This window comes from Staurois parvus, unplaced genomic scaffold (genome assembly GCF_062004578.1).
Source record: "Staurois parvus isolate SC_StPar_1 unplaced genomic scaffold, SC_StPar_1.0 ptg000067l, whole genome shotgun sequence".
In the NCBI taxonomy this organism is placed as follows: Eukaryota; Metazoa; Chordata; class Amphibia; order Anura; family Ranidae; genus Staurois; species Staurois parvus.
Window position 1 is genome coordinate 6,080 of NW_028317863.1, and position 18,572 is coordinate 24,651.

The window sequence follows — 18,572 nt, forward strand, 5'->3', positions numbered from 1 at the left end:
CCAAGGCCTAGAAGAGCACGCAGCCAGTTGGCAGTACCCTGCTGTACAGTCCGTAGGTCCATGTTCACAGGCCGCTGGGCCGGGCAAAGAGCCAAGGCATACTCCACACAAGAGAAGCCACGGACAATGCAGAGGGCAGCTTGTCCCCAAGAATGGCAATCGGCAGCTAAACATAAACCAACATGACAATGGTCGGGATGCCATGCCAAAACTCTGTGCACAAAGGGAGAGGTACCTTCCATCGAATCCAAGCTTTATATACCAACAGCTGCCCGAATGTAAAGACGCTTCCCAGGAAATACAAAGCGAGAATTCAATGCAAAGGCAAAAATGTAAACCTCCATTTACAGGTAATTTTTTTATCATTTTTTTTATTAACAATTTTACGTCATTTGGTAAAAATCTGAAATAAATATTTCCTAAATGGGTGGATGATAGCGGGCAAAATGGCATACTGTTTTTTTTATACATCTTGGAGATTCCAGTATCAAGAGCTGCTAACCATATTTTAGAGCCGTGCAAGACCACACCCTAGAGGTCCCTTTGTTCCACCTTCAGAAAGAAGAGTTGTTGCACTCTTGTATTCTCCATATTGTGAAATATCTATTTATGTATTAAATGGCAAAAAGTTTGAGAACACCTGACCATCACAACTATATAAGAATGTTGAACATCCAATTTCAAAATCATGAGCATTTAAGCAGAGGTAAAATGATGGCGGGGCAGCCATCATTTGCCATAAGTATGCACAACTCTCCTCCAGTGATGTGAGTGAGTGGGGGCATTGTTAAACCATGGCACCTGGGGCACATGCTCCGGGTTCTCTGCTTAGTGCCTAAGATCTCCTGTTGAGTGCCCCAGATCCACTGGGTTCTCCAAGTCTGTTACTGAGTGTTACTTGTCTTCTACTGTGTGCCCTGGGTCTTCTACTTAGTTCTTTGGGTCTTCTGCTGAGAGCCACGGTCTTTTTCCCTCTAAAGAGTGCCCTGAATCTTCTACTGAGTGTCCCGGTCTTCTATCGAGTGCCCCAGGTCTTTTGCTGAGTGCCCCTGGTCTTCTATTAAGTGCACTGGGTCTTCTCCTGAGTGCAAGGGGTCTTCTATTGTGTGCCCCTGATCTTCTACTGAGTGCCCCCTAGGTCTTGTATCAAGTGCCCTGGGTCTTCTACTGAGTGCCCTGAGTCTTCTATTGAGTGCTCCAGGTCTTCCTCTGAGTGCCAAAGGTCTTCTATTAAGTGTCCCGGAGTTCTACTTAGTGCCCCAGGTCTTCTGAGTACCTCAGGTCTTCTACTGCATGCCCCAGGTCGTCTACTGAGTGTCCCTGATCTTTTATTGAGTGCCTCAGGTCTTATTCTGATTTCCCCAGGACTTCTACTGTGTACCCCATGTCTTTTATCGAGTGCCCCTAGTCTTCTACTGAGTGCCTTGGGTCTTCTGCTGAGTGCCCCGGATCTTCTATAGAGTGTGATAGGGCTGCTACTGCATGCCCTGGTCTTCTATCAAGTACCCTAGGTCTTCTGCTTGGCACCCCTGGTCTTCTATTGTGTGTTTCTGGGTCTTCTACTAGGTGTTCTGGTCTTTTATCACGTATCCCTGGTCTTCTACTGAGTACATCTGACCTTTTATTAAGTACCCCAGATATTTGTCTGAGAGCCCTGGGTTTTCTGCTGTGTCCCATGTCTTCTACTGAGTGCCCAGAGTCTTCTACTGAGTGCCCCAGATTGTGGTCCCCTGGTCTTCTGTTAAGTGCCCCAGATGATCTTATCTGTACCCTAGGTCTTCTACTGAGTACCCTGGTTCCTATATCAAATACCCCTTGTCTTCTACTGAGTGCCCCACGTCTTCTACTGAGTGCCCTAGGTCTTCTACTGAGTGCCATGGGTCTTCTTCTGAGTACCCCGCAGTCTTCTACTGAGTGTCCCAGGTCTCCTTAGAAATAAGGAGATAATACATTATATGTAGTTTTGAAACACTATATAATTTATCTACTTTTCAATACATCTCTTAAATATTTTGTCATCATAATGTGACATTACAGTTTTTAGACCAGTTCATCTTTGTTCAGTTAAAAATATTGTACCTACCAGCCCCTCAACAATCTGTGCACCCAGGGGTGCTCTTGATCTATTAGGACTCTAGAAAGGTGAGAGATCCAATCTCCCAATGTCCATTCCATCCCACTAATGCCACATTATCCTCCTCTGCTTCCAGGCTTGTTTCATTCATTGGGCAAGAACCGGAGATGTAACTGCTAAGCATGTGTGCTAGAGTTATGTACATTATCTCAGCACTAGATGCTGGGACTGTGCACTGTACTGAGCATGCACCGCAATCAGCATACAAATGTAAAAAATTGATAACAGTATAGTGAACAAGTTTCTTTTGGCAGAGGAGACCCTCAGTATAACCCAACCTGCTGGAAAATTTTTGCTCTTAGGGTTTATCTCCACTTTAACATGGAGTGGCCCCATCCTAACCCTCTTTGCAGCCATAACAGCCTCCACCCTTCTGGGAAAGCTTTCCACAAGATTTTGGAAGATGTCTGTGGCAAATTGTGCCAATTTGTGTGGTCAGGTACTGATTCTACATAAGAAAACTTGGCTCACAGTCGGCATTCCAATTCATCCCAAAGGTGTTCGGTAAGGTTGAGGTCAGGTAGTAATGTTGGAGGAGAAGACCAGGCTCACCATTGGTGATCCAATTCATCCCAAACATGTTCAGTAGAGTTGAGGTCAGGCACTGATGTTGGTTGAGGTCAGGTACTGATGTTAGAGGAGAGGACCTAGCTCAACAATGGTGATCCATTTCATCCCAAAGATGTTCAGTAGAGTTGAGGTCAGGCACTGATGTTGGTTGAGGTCAGGTACTGATGTTAGATGAGAGGACCTAGCTCAACAATGGTGATCCATTTCATCCCAAAGATGTTCAGTAGAGTTGAGGTCAGGCACTGATGTTGGTTGAGGTCAGGTACTGATGTTAGATGAGAGGACCTAGCTCAGCAATGGTGATCCATTTCATCCCAAAGATGTTCAGTAGAGTTGAGGTCAGGCACTGATGTTGGTTGAGGTCAGGTACTGATGTTAGATGAGAGGACCTAGCTCAGCAATGGTGATCCATTTCATCCCAAAGATGTTCAATAGAGTTGAGGTCAGGTACTGATGTTGGAGGAGAAGACCTGGCTCACCATTGGTGATCCAATCCATCTCAATAGTGTTCAGTAAAGTTGAGGTCAGGTACTGATGTTAGATGAGAAGATGTGAACCACCTTTGGTGATCCATTTCATCCCAAAGGTGTTCAGTAAGGGTGAGGTCAGGTCTCTGTGCGGGACAAAAGTTCTTCCACACCAAACTGGTCAAACCATGTCTTTATGGAGGTTGCTTTGTACGCACAGAACAGTCATGGTGAAACATAAGAGGGTCTTCACCAAACTGTTACCACAAGGTAAGCACAAGGAGCATAGTTGTCTAAATGTCTTTATATGATGTAGAATCAACAGTACCTTTCACTGAAAACACCTGAACTCAATAATTTGGAGGGGCTTCCAATTACTTTTGGCCATATAGTGTATATACTATAATATGTAAAATTTCTGCATTGGCCAACCCAATGACCAGTGCCTGCTCTACAGTACTAGCTGAGAAGCTTCTGCTAGCCACATTTGTAACCTTCCTCTGAAAAGGTAATTAGCTAAAAACATTTTTATTTCTGTGAAAAAAAAATTGTAAAAAAATGTTTTGGGGTGGATTTCACATCTTTTGAATTCTAGGTCATTGCCCTTGAACTGTGGTCATCCTACTACATGCTGAACTTTGGAAGTCCCAAACATTCAGAAGTTTTAAAATCCACTTTCGGTGTGAGTCAGAGCTGCTAAAGAGGGACAATCGAGGGCAATACACGTGAGTTTTTATTTATTACATTTATTACAGGCATTTATATAGAACTGGTCATTTACCCAGCACTTTACATACCGTACATTCACATTGCTCAGTGGCCTTGAAGAGCTTACAGTCTAAAGTCACATCTCGCATACATAAACATAGTGGCCAGATCCGCTCCCCACATTTGCTGTAGGTCACATATCTCACATACTGTACATTTACATACTGTACATACTAAAACCAATTAAGTCAAGATCCAAATAAGTGAGATTTTGGAAGCTTCCTGTTGTCCAGGTGCAAAAATTCTCATTTGCAGCGAAAGGTATAAAGTATTAAGTAATAATCCTCCTGCGCTTCAAATGAACGCGTGATAAACTAAAAGCTGCTAACACCCAATCCTACACCCTTAGGTGCGTAAACTAATAAATACAAAGAAATTGGTGTAGCGCTCTATCATAAACTAATAAATACAAATGAATAATTGTAATGCTCAATCAATATCCAACATAAACAGATAAACATATATAGAGATCAAATAAGTGCAAATAATAAATATATGCCAATATATTTAGGAAGAGTATATTAAAAATATATTTCAAATATATTTTTCTTCTATATGGGTTATAACCCCCGTTGACCTGAGCAAACAGTACTGCCCTCCCAACCAGGGGCGGACTGACAACTCATGGGGCCCCCAAGCAATAGGGGATCATGGGGCCCCTGTGTCCTTGCCCAAACTCAAAAAAGCCTATGAAAAAGGTACCAGGGGCATCTCATGGGGCCCCCTACTGACCCCGGGCCCTCGGGCAGTGACCGAGTTTCCCAATGGTCAGTCCGCCCCTGCTCCCAACATGGCCCATTCACCTGTTGCAGCACAGTGGTGCAGATTTGTAGGGATCTGTTAAACACCCAATGAAGAGTGATCCGCCGCGGGTAGCACTTCAGAGGGCTAACACTAGCATAAACTAGCCCTAAAAGATGTGGGAGGCTGTCAAAGTAGTCATGTGCTTTCCCCTCAATGATCATGCTGCGGCATTTTAGTTATGTATCAAGCCCAGGGGCGGACTGACCATTTGGAAACTCGGGCAGTGCCCGAGGGCCCAGGGTCAGTAGGGGGCCCCATGAGATGCCCCTGGTACCTTTTTCATAGGCTTTTTTGAGTTTGGGCAAGGACACAGGGGCCCCATGATCCCCTATTGCCCAGGGGCCCCATGAGTTGTCAGTCCTCCCCTGAATTTAAGCCCCAAGGTGATGGGCTGCAGCAGGGACTGATTCGCGTCAGACATTTGTGTAAACAGCCAAGAACCGCACAGGCACCGAGATGTCCTTGATGGTGTCATCTGTTAACCAGGAAGTAGATGGTGACCCTGGATGATGCCAGAACAAAGATGGCACCGTCCTTCTTGGAGAGAAAAGGGGATGTAGGTATTGTTAGGGGGAGCACTGTCATAAATACCTACAAATGTTACAGACTGATTTTAGTTTTGTCGTCTTTCTAATTAAAGTCTTCAAAAGAGGAATATTTGGAAAATTTTGTTCTATGTAAAATCTTGTTAGAGATGTACGACGCTGTGATGTGAAGGGGCTGGCAGGTAAAAATAATTAAAATTTGACCAAATACAGTATATACTGTATACAGGGGCCGACTGACCATTTTGGAAACTCGGGCACTGCCCGAGGGCACGGGGTCAGTAGGGGGCCCCATGAGATGCCCCTGGTACTTTTCATAGGCTTTTTTAGGTGTGGTTTGAGTGTAGGCAAGGACACAGGGGCCCCATGAGCCCCTATTATGCTGGGTCCCCATGAGCTGTCAATCCACCCCGACTGTATATATATATAATGCTCTAATTCTTCCTTTCGTTAGAAGCCAACTGAAGATTGGATCGCCAATGGCCAAATGCGACGAGTACATCCAAGAGACGGAGTTCCGGGCTGCAGACTCGGCCTCCAGGGAGGTTCTGACCGGCAAGAATAGAGAAGAGCCGAACATTCTGGAAAGATTTATTCAGCCATGTCTGCTGGAGCTGCTGGGCAGCACGCTATTCTTGTCTATCGGATGTCTATCTGTTCTGGTCAACCCACACGGAGCGGGCCCCCTGCTTCCGGCCCTGGCACACGGACTCTCGTTGGCTGTTGTCATCTCTGTCCTTGGCAACATAAGGTGAGCATTAAAGGTTGCCAACCATTTTGTAGTTATGAGAAGAGAGGAAGGCCGCATCGGCCAATGGGAATTCGTTTTTTTTAAGCCAGATCACAGAAGAAGAAATTGTGATTGGTCGGTTCAGATTACTTTGCCCCTTCCCTTATTACTTATAATGAAAACAAGGAACACGACCGTCTTGGAAGAGTGAGAAAGAGACCAAGTGGTCCAACCCTGACCCTTCTTTTGTTGAGTATTGATCTATGTTTGTCCCATGAATGTTTAAATTCACTTACTGTTAACTGACCTTCTACCCCTACCGGAAGTCTATTCCAAGCATCAACTACCCTCCTTGAGGTCATGTCTCCATGTTCTTAGCTTCATATTGTGGACAGTATACTGCCCTCCTAAACCTTATTCATATCCTTTATTTATTTAAAGGTTTTAATGATGTCCTCTCTTTCCTGCCTTCCCCCCATACATATGAATCTCCTTTAGTCTCTCTTGATGTGTTTTATCACTCAGACCTTTTAATCATTTTTGTTGTCCATCTCTGGACTTTTGCTATCTTATCAACATCTTTTTTTAATTGAGGTCTTCGGGAATGGACAGAGTATTCTAAATAAGGTCTAAATAAAGATCTATATGGAGGAATCAGGACCCCCTTCCTCCTGGCGACCCCTCTAGTGATATAAAGATCTATATAGAGGAATCAGGACCTCCTTCCTCCCTCTGGCGACCCCTCTAGTGATATAAAGATCTACAGTATATAGAGGAATTGGGAACTTCTTCCTTCTGCTGGAGACCCCTCTAGTGATATGAAGATCTATATAGAGGAATCAGGACCTCCTTCCTCCCGCTGGTGACCCTGGAAGTGATATAAAGATCTATATAGAGGAATCAGGACCTCCTACCTCTAGTGCTATGAAGATCTATATAGAGGAATCAGGACCTCCTTCCTCCCGCTGGTGACCCTGGAAGTGATATAAAGATCTACATAGAGGAATCAGGACCTCCTTCCTCTAGTGATATGAAGATCTATATAGAGGAATCAGGACCTCCTTCCTCTAGTGATATAAAGATCTACAGTATATACAGGAATCAGGACCTCCTTCCTCCTGCTGGTGACCCCTCTAGTGATATAAAGATCTACATAGAGGAATCAGGACCTCCTTCCTCCCGCTGGTGACCCCTCTAGTGATATAAAGATCTATATAAAGGAATCAGGACCTCCTTCCGCCCGCTGGTGATCCCTCTAGTGGTATAAAGATCTATATAGAGGAATCAGGACCTCTTTTCTCCTGCTGGTGACCCCTCTAGTGATATAAAGATCTATATAGAGGAATCAGGACCTCCTTCCTCTAGTGATATGAAGATCTATATAGAGGAATCAGGACCTCCTTCCTCTAGTGATATAAAGATCTACAGTATATAGAGGAATCGGGACCTCCTTCCTCCTGCTGGTGACCCCTATAGTGATATAAAGATCTATATAAAGGAATTAGGACCTCCTTCCTCCCGCTGGTGATCCCTCTAGTGATATAAAGATCTACAGTATATAGAGGAATTGGGAACTTCTTCCTTCTGCTGGTGACCCCTCTAGTGATATAAAGATCTATATAGAGGAATCGGGACCTCCGTCCTCCCGCTGGTGACCCCTCTAGTGATATAAAGATCTATATAGAGGAATCGGGACCTCCGTCCTCCCGCTGGTGACCCCTCTAGTGATATAACGATCTATATAGAGGAATTGGGAACTTCTTCCTTCTGCTGGCGACCCCTCTAGTGATATGATGATCTATATAGAGGAATCAGGACCTCCTTCCTCCTGCTGGTGACCCCTCTAGTGATATGAAGATCTATATAGAGGAATTGGGGCCTCCTTCCTCCTGCTGGTGACCCCTCTAGTGATATGAAGATCTATATAGAGGAATCAGGACCTCCTTCCTCCTGCTGGTGACCCCTCTAGTGATATAAAGATCTATATAGAGGAATCAGGACCTCCTCTCTCCTGCTGGTGACCCCTCTAGTGATATAAAGATCTATATAGAGGAATCAGGACCTCCTTCCTTCTGCTGGTGACCCCTCTAGTGATATGAAGATCTATATAGAGGAATCAGGACCTCCTCTCTCCTGCTGGTGACCCCTCTAGTGATATAAAGATCTATATAGAGGAATCGGGGCCTCCTTCCTTCTGCTGGTGACCCCTCTAGTGATATGAAGATCTATATAGAGGAATCAGGACCTCCTCTCTCCTGCTGGTGACCCCTCTAGTGATATAAAGATCTATATAGAGGAATCGGGGCCTCCTTCCTCCTGCTGGTGACCCCTCTGGTGATATGATGATTTATATAGAGGAATCAGGACCTCCGTCCTCCCGCTGGTGACCCCTCTAGTGATATCAAGATCTATGTAGAGGAATCAGGACCTCCTTCCTCCCGCTGGTGACCCCTCTAGTGACATGAAGATGTACATACATATTTATATACTGTATAGTTAATATGTACCTATGCACTTTTGATTGCTGCACATCTGTCCTTATGCACACACAAGGAGTAAACTCCACAGAGGAAATGATATTTCCATTGAACCATGTAGGTAATTCTTTCATCTCCTTTTTTTTTAGTGGAGGGCACTTCAATCCAGCCGTCACCCTGAGCGTGGTCTGCTGCGGAGGTCTCACTCCCATCCTCCTTGTACCTTATTGGATATGCCAGCTATCAGGAGGCATGCTGGGAGCTCTGTTGGCCAAGGTGGGTACAATGTCATGGCAGAATACAACCAGGGAAAATACCTTCTGATACTTTTATATTATTTAAAATTAAAATTGACTGCCCCAGAGAAACATTTTCTGGACTGCACAAACAGTAGAAGGACACACTGTACTATGTGGCTGTAAATGTACGCCCAATCACTAAGGTCTCATATGAGCGTTTAATAAAAATAATCCCTGGTGATCCTGCCAATGAAGGTCCTTGTTCAGGTACTTCCTGTTATAAGGGACAACGCTTTGTCACAGTCTCCCTATTGGGCTGCTGCATTGTCACCCTTTCACACGCACTCCTGTAGAGGCTGTCCTGGGGGGAACAACGCTCACTGACTATGCTGTGTCTATGGAGGAGCAGTGTCTTCTTCCTAGGACAGGACTGCAATAAAATCCTTTGCTCTTTTTCTCCATAGTATAGAGGGGAGGTGTTCTGTAGTCCTTAGAATGAGCTGGAAACAATGTAACTGGAAACAGTCAGCTTAGGGCTCATGTACACTGAAGCTGATAAACTCACGTTTAGGAGCTGTTCTGCGTTTTTTTCAGCAGCCCCTGAACTCTCCCTAATGTTTCCCTATGTGTCCGTGTACACCTCGTCATTTACAGTCATTTACAGGCATTTGAGTTTGCAGTCGTTTTTTTGAATGCACCAAACTTGCGTTCAGCAGTCGATTTTATCAGCGTTTCAACGCTTGTAAACGCGGCTAAACACGGCAAATTGTGTTTATAAGCATTTGCGTTTGAAATTTTTTTTTAACTCTTCCAGTTCCCAATGCTGTCCAGAGCCTTTTTTCATCATGAAAAATACATGCAAAGCGTTTTCAAGGTGCTCAAATGGACAAAACACTGAACACAGGATGTTCCTACCAAGCTTGTCACACATTGTAATGACCATTCACACCTCAGACCTCTCCCACCCTTGGAAACAAAAGATATGTTAATGAACATTCACACCTCAAATTCCTCATGAAGACCCCCTGCCAGGTGACCTTAATGACTCCCTCCACCAGACACCTTTCCCACCCTTGGAAACAAAAGAAATGTTAATGAGCAACTCACACCTAAGCTAATCTCAACACATACTGCTGTCTCTGCTTCTACTCTCTGTATTTCTCTGAAATAGTTAATAATTTACCACTTTTCAGTGCATTCTGGACATTTGGGAGGTTCTCCTGTGCTTGTCTTTAAAAAATGCTTCTAAATGCAAACGCACATAAATGCGCATAAATGTGCATAAACACGTTATGCAAACGCCGCTAAACAGACGTTTTTAACCTACGTTTTCCAGCAGTCAGTTTCCATTGTTCAGAAGTGTCCCGTGTACATGGGGCCTAAGTCAGAGGACACAGGAAGTTATCAGGTCACAAGATATCTGGCAGGATAGCAAAACACTTTCAATGGTATATTTATTAGTGATGGGCCGAACACCTCCCTTCGCAGTTGAACATTTGAACCTACAGAATGTTTGACCGCCAACTTCGAATACAAACAATTTACAATTTAGCAGTGTCTCCCCACATCTGAGTATGAAGATACCGCCAGGGGTTGACTGACCATTTGGAAACTTGGGCACTGGCCCGGGGTCAGTAGGGGGCCCCATGAGATGCCCCTGGTACCTTTTACATAGGCTTTTTTGCGTTTGGGCAAGGACACAGGGGCCCCATGATCCCCTATTGCCCGGGGGCCCCATGAGTTGTCAGTCCACCCCTGGATACCACGCAGCCAGGGGCGGGCTGACAACTCATGGGGCCCCTAGGCAATAGGGGATCATGGGGCCCCTGTGTCCTTGCCCAAACTCAAAAAAGTCTATGAAAAAGGTACCAGGGGCATCTCATGGGGCCTCCTACTGACCCCGGGCCCTCGGGCAGTGCCCGAGTTTCCAAATGGTCAGTCCGCCCCTGCGTGCAGCTACTAAAATCTGGCATGAGTTCTAGTATGAAGTCACGCGGTATTTTAGTAGTGAAGACATTCATTGATGTCTCCGCTGTCAGTGGGGTTCCCCGCCGACAGTTGAATGTAAAAAACAATTGTAGGCATAGCCTGACAATTATTATTTTTTTATTTTAATGGCGTTGGGTCCCACCTCCCATCCATACCAAGCCCTTCTGGTCTGGTGTGGATTTTGAGGGGAACCCCCACACCAAAATTTTAAAACAAATGGCATGGGGGTCCCCCCCAAAACTTATACCAGACTCTTATCTGAGCATGCAGCCTGACAGGTAAGTAAAGGGGGGGATGAGCGAGAGCCCCCTCCCCTCCTGAACCATAGCAGGCTATATGCCCTCAACATGGGGGGGTGCTTTGGGGCAGGGGGGCTCACCCCCCAAAGCACCTTGTTCCCATGTTGATGAGGACAAGGGCCTCTTCCCCACAACCCTGGCCGGTGGTTGTGGGGGTCTGTAGACGGGGGGCTTATTGGAATCTAAAGCCCCCTTTAACAAAGGGGCCCCCCATGTGAATGAATATGTGGTACATGGGAGTCACTTTGGGTGGGGGGCCCATGGAACACAGCTCACTTTGGAGAGGTGGGGAGACCCCTGTCTCAGCTCCCCATATCCCTCTTATGTGTAAATCACCCTGTGCCTGTTAGGGGTACAGGGTGGTCTGTCCTAATATTGGGGTGGGGTTTAGTGATTGTTTTATGCCATGTGGTTGCATCCCATTGTTCTATTGTGTGTCTTGCTTGGGAGCAAACTATTATGGGATGTATGTGTTTATGTGTGTTGGCTTGGTGGGGGTGTTGCCGGCAGCCCTCCCCCCCTGATGGGACTGTCTGCTGGTGTGTCTCTTGTTACTGGGTGTGGATTGCCCCGCCCTGTGTCATTATGCAGGGAGGGGGGGCTGTTCCCTTGAATGTATATATCTTGTATTTTTGTTAAAATAGTCTATTTCCTGGTTTTACTTCAAGACTGGTGTCGTCTAGTCTTGTATGGTCTGCTGTGGTGTCTGTGGTCAGTGTTCGGATGGGGAAGCGGTAGTCTAACGGAAGTACCCAAGGGCAGTTGGGGTCCGGTTCCTTTACAGCTACCTATTCACAAAAAAAGTGTAGTGTAAAAAGAACAGGAGACAGTCTTTGACAAATCCTTTATTAAAAATGTAAGTAAAAATAATGTCCCTGGAAGTATTACTCTGACCAATCACAATATACTGTCAGGGCACAGTGCATTGTGGGGAGCGGTGGGCTAATAGCCCGCCGAACGCCCGTACCGTTTGTGTGTTCAGTGAACTTAGCTTTGACTCGAACATAGAGCCCAACATTAATATTTATCTGACTGAAAGATGGGAAATAAAAGAGATTACATTGTTAGGGTTTACATAGGATTTAAAGGGTCTGTTTATAAAAAATGTCTGAAGCATTTGTAAAGCCATCACAAATAATCTCCCTATTTTGCCCGATATGTTTATTTCCTATGAGTAACAGCTCCCACTAGTGGCCATGATGTAGTATTTTCCTAAAATACCAGTATCAGGGAAGTACTGCATTATGGCCACTAGATGGAGCTGACGATCAAAGGAAATAAACTTAGACAAATTTTAGGGATTACAGCTATACTTGAGACATGCGACTTGGGATTTTTTGTTATAAGTAGACCTCTGAGGGTTTATAATTTGCTTCTTCTAGGGCTTGGCGGATGAGGAGTCCTTCCTGAATCACAGTGGAGCGGCCTGCATGGTGGACGGGGGCACTTCCGTGGGCAAGGCGGTTGGAGTGGAGATAGTCTTCAGCTTCTTCTTAATCTTTGCTGTGGTGATGGGGGCGGTGGGGGAACGTAGCCGGACGCCGCTGGCCTCTTACTCTATCGGCTTAACCGTCATCACTGGAATTTTAGCCGGGTAAATGTGGAAAAAAAAACCCTCCAGGGTCTCACTTTTTCTTACAATGTTTGTCCTCTCAAAAGTGATATTCCAGCGGATAAAGGTGGAGTGTGCTGTACAGTGACTGATCACTGAGATAGCTAATCAGAGGCTATCACAGCGATCATGTGACCCGGAATCGGGAGTCCCGATCGTTAGAACGGGGGCCCGGAGCTCTCAGTGAAAGCCCGGTCTTTGTGCGGCGCGCTCCCAGCAAAAGACAGGTGCCAAATATGAGGCCCCATGGGAAAAAGCCCAGTTCTGTGAGGCCATCCATTTGTGTGATGCCGTGGTCAAGGGGTTAAAGTGGTTGTAAACCTCAGATATGAACTATGAACAAAGCATATCCCTCTATAGTGTGTGCTTGTCTCAGTCCAGAGCACTAGGTGTCATTTCTGTCTGCTGCCTCCTTCTTCTGCTATCAGCATGATTCACTTCTGACCAGTTTTTCTGACAACAAGAGATAAAATGGTGACAGGGGAAGGAGTTCCATCACACAGCCTGTGATTGACAGCCTCAGCTCTGTTCCTGTATAAACCAGTCAGCCATAACTTTATGACCACTGACAGGTAACATGAATAACATTGATTATCTTGTGACAATGACATCTGAAAGTGGGTGGGTATATTAGGCAGAAAGTGAACATGTTGTCCTTGAAGTTGATGTGTTGAAAGCAGAAAAAATGGGCAAGTGTAAAGATCTGAGGGACTCTGACAAGGACCAAATTGCAATGTTTAGAAGACAGTATCAGAGCAACGCCAAATTGCAGCTCTTGTGGGATGTTCTCGGTCTGCAGTGGTCAGGACTGACTAAAAGGAAAAAAACGGGCCAACCAGCGACAGGGTCATGGGTGGCCAAGGCTCATTGATGGGGAGGGAAGGCTGGCTTGTGTAGTCTGTTCCAAGAGAAGAACTACTGGAGCTCAAATTGCTGAAAAGGTGAATGCTGGTTCTGATAGAAAGGTGTCAGAACACACAGAGCATCGCAGTATGTTGTGTATGGGGCTGTGTAGCCACAGACCAGTCAGGGGGCCCATCCTGACCCATGTCCACAGCCAAAAGAGCCTACAATGGGCACGTGAGAATCAGAACTAGACCAGGGAGCAATGAAAGAAGGTGGCCTGGTCTGATGAATTCAAGAATGGTTTGAGGAAAACAAGTTTGAGGTGTTGACTTGGCCTCCAAATTCCGTAGGTCTCAATCCATTTGAGTATCTTTGGGATGTGCTGGAAAAACAAGTCTGATCCATGAAGGCCCCACCTCACAACTTCAAGGACTTAAAGAATCTGCAGCTTCCAGTGCCAAATGCTGATCTGTGTCCACAGCCAAAGGAGCCTACAATGGGCACGTGAGCATCAGAACTAGATCAGGGAGCAATGAAAGAAGGTGGCCTGGTCTGATGAATTCAAGAATGGTTTGAGGAACACAACAAGTTTGAGGTGTTGACATGGCCTCCAAATTCCATAGGTCTCAATCCATTTGAGCATCTGTGGGATGTGCTGGAAAAACAAGTCTGATCCATGAAGACCCCACCTCACAACTTACAGAACTTAAAGGATCTGCTACTTCCAGTGCCAGATACCATGGCCTACCTTCAGAGGTCTAGTGGAGTCCATGCCTCGATGGGTCAGTGATGTTTTGGTGGCAAAAGAAATACTACATAATAGGAGGTGGTTGGTCATGGTATGGTGGGTGGTCATGGTATGGTGAGTGGTCATGGTATGGTGGGTGGTCATGGTATGGTGGGTGGTCATGGTATGGTGAGTGGTCATGGTATGGTGGGTGGTCATGGTATGGTGAGTGGTCATGGTATGGTGAGTGGTCATGGTATGGTGGGTGGTCATGGTATGGTGAGTGGTCATGGTATGGTGGGTGGTCATGGTATGGTGAGTGGTCATGGTATGGTGAGTGGTCATGGTATGGTGGGTGGTCATGGTATGGTGAGTGGTCATGGTATGGTGAGTGGTCATGGTATGGTGGGTGGTCATGGTATGGTGGGTGGTCATGGTATGGTGGGTGGTCATGGTATGGTGAGTGGTCATGGTATGGTGAGTGGTCATGGTATGGTGAGTGGTCATGGTATGGTGGGTGGTCATGGTATGGTGAGTGGTCATGGTATGGTGGTTGGTCATGGTATGGTGGTTGGTCATGGTATGGTGGGTGGTCATGGTATGGTGGGTGGTCATGGTATGGTGGGTGGTCATGGTATGGTGTGTGGTCATGGTATGGTGGTTGGTCATGGTATGGTGGGTGGTCATGGTATGGTGGGTGGTCATGGTATGGTGGGTGGTCATAATGGCTAATCGGTGTAAATCAGGAATAATACAATGCAACAGAAGCTCAGGGTAAGGAAGGGAAAGAGCTTCTCATTACCTGACCTTGTCTATGTCTTTTATGGTCTTGCAGGGGTTCCATCTCCGGCTCCTGTCTGAACCCCGCTCGAGCTCTGGGTCCCGCTGTTGTCTCTGGCTATTGGGATTACCACTGGGTGTACTGGGTGGGCCCTGCCTCTGCTGCCATCTTGGTGTCTCTCATCTACAGGTAAGTATGGACTCCTCAAGGCTGATCTAGAATAGAAACCCAGAACCAAGAAATATATTGAACAGAATTAAAATGTAGACTGTAGGGGCCGTGTACTTCAACGACACCTTGGATCTACCCCCCTCTTCAATCTTAATTACAAGAAAGGGGCTCCAGATCCAACAAGGACCACATTTTTATGTTGACCTTCACAAGATTGGTGATGAATGGGCATCTTGAACCACACATTTCACAGATTATATCCTTAGGGCCTTTTCCTCGCTGCTCCTCCAAAACCTTCACCAAATTTTAAGGATCAAACCAAAAAGCCCTCCAATAAGTAGACCGGCAAGAAAATCAAAGGAATTTCCATAAGTTTTTTAAAACATGAGGAGACCAGAAGGTGACACGAGGTAGACCAGGAAAAGCAGGCAGATATATATTTATTAATTGAAATATATTGAATACGGCCAAAATTGTAGCATTTCAAATATAAGTCAATATATTTGGGAAGAATATTTCAAATATATTTTTCTTCCCTATGGGGGGTTGCGCAGAGGACATGCTCCAGCAGTTTTAGAAGTGACCGGACGGCATCAAAGATGCCCAAATCCTTTTCACCTGAACGCTGGCAGGTGATTGTATTTAAAAAGTTTGATACCAGAGCTGCATATAAACGGCGCTGGGACGCAAGTGAAGGTGCCACTGCAGCAGATAAAGATCAGATCCTCTCCCTTGCCAGACAGGGCTGTGTGGCAGAGCGGTATAGATCTCAGGACTGGATGGACAGAAATACAAATCCTTTGGCAGGTAATGGGCACGGTTGGGGCACTGTGACTCGAGCATACGGCTGGGGGAGTTATATCGTTTATGGCATCGGCCTAAAAATTGACTTTTGTCCACTTTTATATTGCAGGTTACTCCTGGCTGGAAGATGTCACCGATTAATCCTGAAATAAAGAAAAAAAAATTTTAACATTAAAGTGAGATGATGGATTTGTTTGGCTTGCGCCGGGTACCCCCATGCAGCCCTCATGAAACCCCCAGTGCAGTAACCTGAGGATGTTGCGGGGGATGCCACATTCTGTGCAGCAGGCTCTGTGCTGACATCTTGAAGAGCCTGGTAACCAATCATAGGTGTGTGTGTGTTGGGGGGAGGGGACATTTCTTACTGTTGCCATGATTGCAATAAACAGAGATCTGATTTCTTTTTTTTTTTTTTTTGGGTGTGAGGGGGGAGGGGGGGGGGTTCTACAATTATTACTGGCTGTACATTGATAATTTTTTTTATAGCATTAAAGTGTATCTACACCCAAGAACAATTATGTAATATATTGCCGCTGACCAGTCCTTAGATGGGGTGGCTGCATTCATTTTCTTTCTCCAGGCTTTTTTCCTTTTTATTTTCACCTGGTGATCCTGCCAGTAACGCACTTCCTGTCCTAGTATGACAACGCTCTCTCAGCGTACTAATGTTTCTACAGAGGGTGTCACCCTAGGCTGCCCTCCTGTTTTGGACTACAAACACCTCCTCATCCCCATTACAGAGGAATTTGTAGTACACAGATGATAACTTGGAAAGAAGATAACATTGTTTGCAATCTCGGTTCAGCTCACAGGAAGGGACACGGATCCTGAAATTCTGGCTGGATCAACAAGTATTTTCTGTACCAGCAGCAAACGTCCTGTTCTAGGGTGACAACGCATTTTCAATGACCTGTATCTATGAAGAAGCAGCGTTGTCACCCTGGGACTACAGAACACCTCCCCCTCTCCTCATCTGCGTAACATAGTAGGGAGGGGTTCTGTAGATCACAGAGGCTTTCTTTCTACTATTCTCACCTGGTGATCCGGCCAGTAAGTCTGTTGGTTTTCAAAAGAACAAGGTCTCCGGCAGAATGTATCTGTTTACAGGAATGAGACAAACCGTTTACCACTGGCAGGGGTGCTTACAATGATCAGCTTTGATTTATAGATGTAAAACCTTTATCCCTGCTGTAATGTTTTTACTTTTTACAATAAAACACCCTGTATTGTAAAAAAAACAAACAAAAAAACCCCTTTATCCCAGTAAGGAACAAAACCTCTTATAAAGTGTTAGCTGGAGTCTGGCTTCTATGTGTTAGTGTATCTAAATCTGATAGTACATCTGGCACACACCCCCCCCCCCCAGGATAGCAATGCTGCTGCCTAAAAGGTGTCACCTGTGTTCCTCTCTCCAGAGTGGAGACGCTCTAATACAGGAGGTGTGCTACTGGCCAGATCACCAGGTGTAAACAGAGGGGGGAAAAAACCCTAAAAGAAGAAAACGAATGCAGCCGCCACATCTCATGATTGGTAAGCTGCAATATGTGACATTTTTGATTTGGGGTTTATTACCGCTTTAAGCCCCCAGCAAAGCAAGAGCTCTAACTACTCAGCTTCTTCCATGTGGTTCTATAAGGTTTTTATATAGCCAATGCTGACACCTACTGGAAGAACTTATGTATAGCAAGTGGACCTATCTTCAGAAATTGGATTGATGTTAAAGTGACACTAAACTCTGGTTAAAAAAAAATGTACACTCAAAAAAATGAAATACTTTTTAATCAGAGAATAGCATCAAGTCCATGAAACTCCTGGGATATGGATCTGGTCAGGTAAGTCGCAGAGGAGGTGGTAATCAGTTTCAGCTGCTTTGGTGTTAATGAAATAAACAACAGGTGCACTAGATGGGCAACAATGAGATAACCCACAAAACAGGAATGGTTTTACAGGTGGAGGACACTGACATTTTTTCCCTACTCATTTTTCCTGACTGTTTTTCATTCGTTTTGCATTTGGCTAGGGTCAGTGTCACTACTGGTAGCAAGAGGCCATACCTGGACCCTACAGAGGTTGCACAGGCAGTCCAACTCCTCCAGGATGGCACATCAATACGTGTCATTGTCAGAAGGTTTACTGTGTCTCCCAGCACAGTCTCAAGAGCATGGAGGAGATCCCAGGAGACAGGAAGTTACTCTAGGAGAGCTGGACAGGGCAGTAGAAGGTCCCTAACCCATCAGCAGGACCGGTATCTGCTCCTTTGTGCAAGGAGGAATACGATGAGCACTGCCAGAGCCCTACAAAATGACCTCAAGCAGGCCACTGGTGTGAATGTCTCTGACCAAACAATCAGAAACAGACTTCATGAGGGTGGCCTGAGGGCCCAACGTGCTCTAGTGGGCCCTGTGCTCACTGCCAGGCACCATAGAGCTGGATTGGCATTGGCCATTGAACACCATATTTGGCAGGTCCACCACTGGCCCCCTGTGCTTTTCTCAGATGAGAGCAGGTTCCCCCTGAGCACATGTGACAGACGTGAAAGGGTCTGGAGAAGCCGTGGAGAACGTTCTGCTGCCTGTAACATGGTTCAGCATGACCGTTCTGGTGGTGGG

The 18,572-nt window shown here is 45.7% G+C and overlaps 1 protein-coding gene across 2 annotated transcripts; it reads left to right on the top strand.

Annotated features, from left to right (window-relative positions):
• The first annotated feature begins 76 nt into the window (after positions 1-76).
• Positions 77-16,364, top strand: LOC149469569 (aquaporin-8-like). Of its 2 annotated transcripts, none has more exons than XM_089668965.1 (7): positions 77-350; positions 3,767-3,896; positions 5,746-6,039; positions 8,645-8,771; positions 12,405-12,616; positions 15,043-15,177; positions 16,073-16,364. In XM_089668965.1, exons 3-7 carry the CDS (start codon positions 5,768-5,770, stop codon positions 16,113-16,115), a joined length of 789 nt encoding a protein of 262 aa, XP_089525091.1. In that variant the 5' UTR covers positions 77-350; positions 3,767-3,896; positions 5,746-5,767; the 3' UTR covers positions 16,116-16,364. The 2 variants fall into 2 exon arrangements, with proteins under 2 accessions (XP_089525091.1, XP_089525090.1); XM_089668964.1 differs by having other exon boundaries at positions 162-350; positions 5,743-6,039.
• The last annotated feature ends 2,208 nt before the right edge of the window (positions 16,365-18,572 follow it).